General features: G+C 60.5%; 1 protein-coding gene across 6 annotated transcripts in view; it reads right to left on the minus strand.

Annotated features, from left to right (window-relative positions):
* Positions 1–5,636, minus strand: part of JADE2 (jade family PHD finger 2) — a 48,397-nt gene extending 42,761 nt beyond the window's left edge. The window contains exons 1-2 of one of the 6 annotated variants that reach the window (XM_081137315.1): positions 3,993–4,201; positions 1,527–1,605 (exon numbers count right to left, since the gene is read on the minus strand). In XM_081137315.1, coding sequence (XP_080993441.1) covers positions 1,527–1,605; positions 3,993–4,120 — 207 coding nt within the window. In that variant the 5' untranslated portion in view covers positions 4,121–4,201. Of the gene's footprint in view, positions 1–123; positions 308–1,526; positions 1,606–3,725; positions 3,839–3,992; positions 4,360–5,590 lie in introns of those variants that run through there. The other 5 variants (XM_081137313.1, XM_081137311.1, XM_081137314.1 and 2 more) reach the window with 5 other exon arrangements.
* Positions 5,637–6,000: the final 364 nt, after the last annotated feature.

Below are 6,000 nucleotides of genomic sequence, written 5' to 3' on the forward strand. Positions count from 1 at the left end.
CAGGGAAGCCGGAACACTCCTTTGACACCCGTCATTGCCTGCAATTCCAAGTGTCCCAGAGAGCACACAGCTCCCCTAGAGCATGCTGCCCGCACCCCCCCAGACCCAGTTCTGGGGACATACCAAGGGGATCCTGGGAGAATGAAAGGGGCTTTGTCTACTTTGTCCTTCAGCACCTCTCACCCTACTCTCCACCTCAGAGAGGGCAAAGCTCAGTCCACTTGCTCCCACAGATGGCTGCCCATTGGCAACTGCAGGGTCCTTCTGATCCCTTCTTCAGAGAAGGGAGTTGGCTCTTCAGCCTACCCTAAAGGGGAGAGATCAAAGGTCAAAGCTGCATTTGGACCCTGTCCAGGTCATTAATAATAATAGTAAGAATGACTAATACTAATCAAGTGCTTACCACATGCCTGGCTTTGGGTTTAGTCTTCTTTATGCAATATTGCTTAATCCATGCACCCACCGTGAGGTAGGTACTGTTATCAATCCTATTTTTAGATGAAGAAACTGAGTCACAGAATAACTGTCGTAACTGGTGACTGCATAGCCATCATTCGAACCTAAGCTGTCTGATTCAGGATGGTGTACCCCATCCCAATGGGCTACAATACTCAGGGTTATAACTCCTGAGTGTGGCTGGGGTACTCCAGATTCCTGGGAGTTGACTGAGAGCCTTCCTGGGTTGAGCCACATGGTAAGGGTCCTAGGTAGAGGGCAAGGAAAGCCACAACTCTGACCTGGCCTTCCCTTAGAGAACCTATAGGGAGAACTGCACAGCCCACAAAGAGCCTGCTGGATGAACTGTGAAGAATTTGGACTAGAAGCCTCTGACTGAGTCTTGGGTATAAGACAACTACCTCCCTGTTAACCGGAACACAAGTTAACCAGGACACCCTGCCCCCAACTTCAAGGATGTGGAAGTCAGTGTCAAAGGCCTAAGCTTGACTCTGGGGCACAGCTGGGGCTGGGGACCAGCAGTCCCATTTCACCTGTCAATGAAAACTAAGTGGAGATTTATGACAGCATCTTAAATCAGTATTACTGGTTGTTTAGCCAGGCAAGTTAGGCAAAGGAAAAGCATGTTGGATGGGAAATGTGCTGGAAATACTTGCTGCATCTCAAGCCCAAACAACTTTATCCTTAAACACTTCATCTCCAAAAGTGCTGGGGAGACCCTTGGCCAAACAGTTTCAAATCCAACATTCACTGCAAGTCCTGCTGCCTGGGGCGAAGACTTCCCCCTGCGAGGCATTTGCTGTGGAACCAAATGCTTTTCCACTCTAAACAACAGCCAACAGCACTTGGGACAACTGAGAGGGCTCCAGATCAAACAAACATCCCTTTTTTTCTACCATGCAAACTTTCTCAATAAATTATTCGCCCACTTCGGATCAAAGCCTGTTTTTGCAGCCTGTGACCTAAAAAGCAAATAGCAACTCTTAAACATGAAAGCCCTCCTCCCTGCCTGGGTCGGCTTTATTACTCATTCCTTCCTCTTACAGTTATTCTGTTGTTATTTTCCTCCTCTGCTTGTAAGATAGCTCTGCCAGTCCCAACCTGCCCCAGGAAGATGGGACAGAAGGGATGGTAACTTCACTTGGGGCCCTAAGGTGAGTGAGGAAGTCAGGGTAGGGGAGAAGCCAGCACCCTGGGAACCCAGGAAGCAGGGCCAGGCCTGGTTGGCAGCTCCCTGGTCGGCCCTTTTGCCAAATGTCCTACTAGGAATTTTACCAGCGAAGGGAGTTAATGCCACCCTGGGAGGAGGGGCCAGGTGGCCTTACCACCACCAGGGTCCAGGACTCAGTTTGCAAACAGAACCGTTAAGGGGACCTCCTGACAGCTTGGCTGGGCTCAAAGCTCAGGGCTCCTCCCCTATCAACAAAGGTGAGATGGCAGGTCAGGCACGCCCACTCAGCCCCCTCTCCATCCCCTTTGACAATGCTAAGTGCAAACTTGATGCCTCCTGGTGACTCCCTGCAAACTCAGCCTCTGGGTGAAACTTTCTCTCAGAACCCTGCAGAGGGGGGGGGGTTGAGGGATGTGCTAAGAGCAGCAGCAAGGTTTGGAAATCTGCAGACCAGAGTGACCAGGTGCAGCGTATCCTTGGCACTGGGCAATGGGAAACATGGCCCTTCCCGCCCCCACCAGCCCTGGGCATGAGCCTTGCGGTGAAGATGGTTAAAAAAAAAGTCAAGTGCCCCGGCGGGTGGCAGAGGCTAGGAGGTTGGGGGTGGTGGGGAGGCTGGCACGCGCCTCCAGTCTGCCCCTGGAGGCGGTCCGCGGGACCGCAGGCTGGAGGCGCGCCGGCGTGATTCGGACCGCGGGAGCCGGGAGGAGGAGCCGGAGGTGGCTGCGGGGGGCTCTGGCCCAGGCGAAGGAAGGGCAAGAGGCGGTTCACGCGGGGGGCGGCGACGGGAGGTGCACAGGACACCCGGGCTGCGGGGAGGGCTTAGGTGAAGCGGGTAAGGGCCCCGCGCCCCTTGGGGAGTGGACAGTTGTATATATGGTGGGGAACTGGGTGTGTGTGGGGGGGAGGGGGTGTCCTGGGCCTCTGAAAGGTAGAGGGAAGCCTTCCTGCCTGTCTTGCAGACATCCCCATCTTCTGACAAAACAGCGACTCATCGCCAAGCTGACCCCCTCTCATCCCTTGGCCTGGAGAAGGGGGTGTCTCAGGGCCCAGGGAGAGGCGGGAAGGGACCGGAGGGAGCCACAAGTCTGCACACTGGCGGGGAGGAGGCGGGAGGGAGCCGCTCTGCAGGCGCAGGCGAGTGGGTGGGAAGGAGGGAGGGAGAGAGGGAGGAAGAGAGGAAGGAGGTGAGGCCGGGAAGATGCCACTGCCGGGGGCGGGGCCGGGCCGGGGAACCGGGAGAGGGACTGCAGCGGTGCTTGGTGGGGGCGGGGGCTGCAGTGTCACTCATTTGGGGGTCGGGTGTGTAAGTCCAGGCTGGGGCCGCCACTTGCCTATGTCTTCCTGGTACCACTCAGGGCGCAGGGGCGGAGGCGGAGAGCCGGGGACTGCAGAACCGTCCCCGGAGCGGGACGCGAACCGGCTGAGTTGGGAGAAGGTAAACAAGGGCCACGCCCCCTGCCGTCGCCCCGCGGGCGCGCACCCGCGGCTCTGGCCGCCGCGGGTACATTTCCACTCTCTCAGCGCTTCTCCCCCGCCGGACTCCCGCGCAGCCCTGGAGGGGGGAGCTGCCGCCGACCCAGCCAGCACACCCCGCGCCGGGGCTGCGCACCCTCTATACTCACCTGGAAAGGGTGTCCCCCACCCCTCCAAAAAAACTGTGTTTAATTTGTGCAGCCTCGGCACTCGGGAGCTGAGCATGCTGCCCCCGCGTGCAGCGCCCGCGTGCACCCAGCCTAGAGAGGGGGCGACAGGGCGGAGGCGGTGGCCCCCGGAAGGTGTCTGGGACCTGGCCGGCTGCACGTGAGCCCAGCGCGGGGTCATGTGCACCGGCTCAGCCCGGTTCGTGGCCCGGACGTGCTGCGTATCAACAAAATGAAACTCGGGGCGACAGGAGGGCAGTTAACTCTGGGTCCTCCGAACCCTGGTCCTCGGCCGCGCGACCTCCCCCCGGCACAGGTCTCCCGCCGCAGCCCCTCCGCCCGCCTGGGGCCGCGGGGCAAGTTGCAGCCCCGGCGCGCCCCCGCCCGCCCGCGCCCCCTTGCCGGCCCGGGGGCGCTTTGCCGCAGTCATTAATAAAGAAGGTCGCCAAACTCACCCTTCCAAAAGTTGTTGTTGCATGCGCCCCTCTCAGCCTCCCCGCAATGTACTCTTTAAAACACGGCTGACCAACATGCGCAATCTCCCCTGTGCTGTGCATCCCCCCTCCCCCCGCGCGCTGGCTTCCTAGAACAGGCAGCCAGCAGGAGAGAGAGGGAGCGAGCGAGCTAGAGAGAGAGAGCGAGGAGCGCGGCAGATCTGTTGCAAAAACACAAAATAACGCTGTGGAGATGCGCAGGGCCCATCGCCCGGGGCTGGATCTTACCTTGCTCCGTGGTGCCCTTCCGAGGGGCACTGCCCTCGGCTACGCGTCGCGGCGGGGGCCGGCGCGGGAAGGATGCTCCTGAAATCCGGAGCTCCTGGGGCCGGCGCGGGCGGGCGGGGGGCGCGCATCCATCCGGGGTCGCGGTGAGGGAGGCGACGGGGCCCGCGGCGTCCCCGGCCCCGCACCCCTGCCGGGGACGGTTCAGCCCGGGGGACCCAAGCCCTTGCCTCCTAGGAGTGGGCGCAAAGTAACTCCATGGACGCTATTCACCCCCCCGAAAAATAGCCTCCAACTGCGATGGCCGCGGTCGGGACCATTCACCAACCCCCCTGTGTATGTTTCTGTTTCTTTTTAAACCAAGACTTCCTTGTGATCTCTTTAGAAAAAAAAAAAATGTGGTGGGGTGGGGGTGGGGTGGGGGCGGGCGGGAGGAGCAAGGGAGGGGGAGTAGCCACTTTTTTCTTATTCAGTCGGATCTCCACTCCTGACAACCCCCCCGCCGCCCGTCCCCCGCCCCCCGCGCCCCCCCCCCCCCCCCCCGCCCTGCGCCCAGTTGTTTGGCTTAAGCAGCGGGTCCAGGTAGCGTTGCAGGCCTCGGGAGGGAGGGTGCCCTGCCGGGCCGCCCGCCAGCCAGCACCTCAAGCCCGGACTCCCCAAGGGCTCTGGGGCGCCCCCAGCCCGCCCTGTCCCCAGGGCCGGGCCCGAGCGGCGGCTGCGCCCGTGCAAGTCCCATCAGGTCTGCTCACACTTCACACACTCACCCACATACCCCGCCCCTCCACTCTCTCACTCACACTTTCTGCTCACACCCCGCCCCCTTCTCGCCCCAGACCCGGGCGGTGCCCCCCGTAACCTTTTTTTTTTTTTTAAAAGCTAGCTTATACTTAAAAAAATCTTTTGGCGCCATATTAATGACGTACTTAAAATTTGCCATTTCTCCCTGCGTCAAAAAGACGTTTCTTTGCAAATAGCCTGAAGGCGACACTCGCGGAGGGAACGAGGTTTGCACGGAGCACCCCGCCTCCCGGGGCTCCAGCGCTGGGAGACCCTCGCCCTAGGCCCTGCTCTTGAATCGCTGGTTTAAAATGCGAATCAAATAAATCGCGTGGCGTTTCACAGCGCCAGAAGTGAGCAGAAAGTGCTGGCAGGAGCGGAGGGGAGGGGCGCGCGCGAGTCTGGGGGAGGGGGCGCGGCCCTCCTCCCCCACCCACAGCAGATGGAAACTAACATCCCGGGCGGGGGAAACTTGAAATTGTGGGCGACCTCAAGGAAGGAGGGGCGGTCCATGGAGGGTCCCTCTTGGGTTCATCGCCCCCTCCTCCCGCCCGGGTGCCTCCTGGCACCCAGCTCTGCCCCGCATTTCCGGGGGGTGGGGAACATAGTGATGGGTGGGTGGGTGGCTGGCTGCTCGTCGGGGCCCCAGAGGAGTTTGCCCCGGGGTATCCCCTTCCCCTTGCTTGTCCTTCCCACTCCCCATAAAGGGTTAAAAACGGAGGGGCAACTTCCAAGGGCTGGCATTTGGCGAGGAAGCTGGGCGCCCCTCTCCCCACCCTTCGCCTCCTCGCCCCTCCTCCTCCGGCTCCACTTCCCGACTTGACCTTGTGGTGCACAAACAGTGCGCTCTGATCCTCGCAGTTTCTGGAAGAAGAGCTTGCGCTCGCCAGGCGGGCGGACTGTGGGGAGGCTCGCGAGCGGTGGCGGGGCCTTGGGTTCGTTCCCGGAGCCGCGGGCCACACCCACTCAACCCGTTGTGCCCGCCGCTCTCACCTTCTCTCGAGGAAGGCGCGGGGCTGGCCTCCTGGATGGGGAGGAGTGAGAGGCGAGCTGCAGTCTTGTCAGGATGCTCCCAGCTGGGGAGGAGGTGGTCTGGGCTCAGGCGGGGTTTGGGGAGGGGGACCTGGGAGCCTGACCCAACATCCCAAGAGCATCATGGCCAACTTTTTCTTACCCCTACCTTTTGGCTGCCCCTCAAAGATGATCCAATAATTTTTTTTTTTTTTTCAACCCA

Source organism: Miniopterus schreibersii (assembly GCF_964146895.1).
Source record: "Miniopterus schreibersii genome assembly, chromosome: 4".
In the NCBI taxonomy this organism is placed as follows: domain Eukaryota; kingdom Metazoa; phylum Chordata; class Mammalia; order Chiroptera; family Miniopteridae; genus Miniopterus; species Miniopterus schreibersii.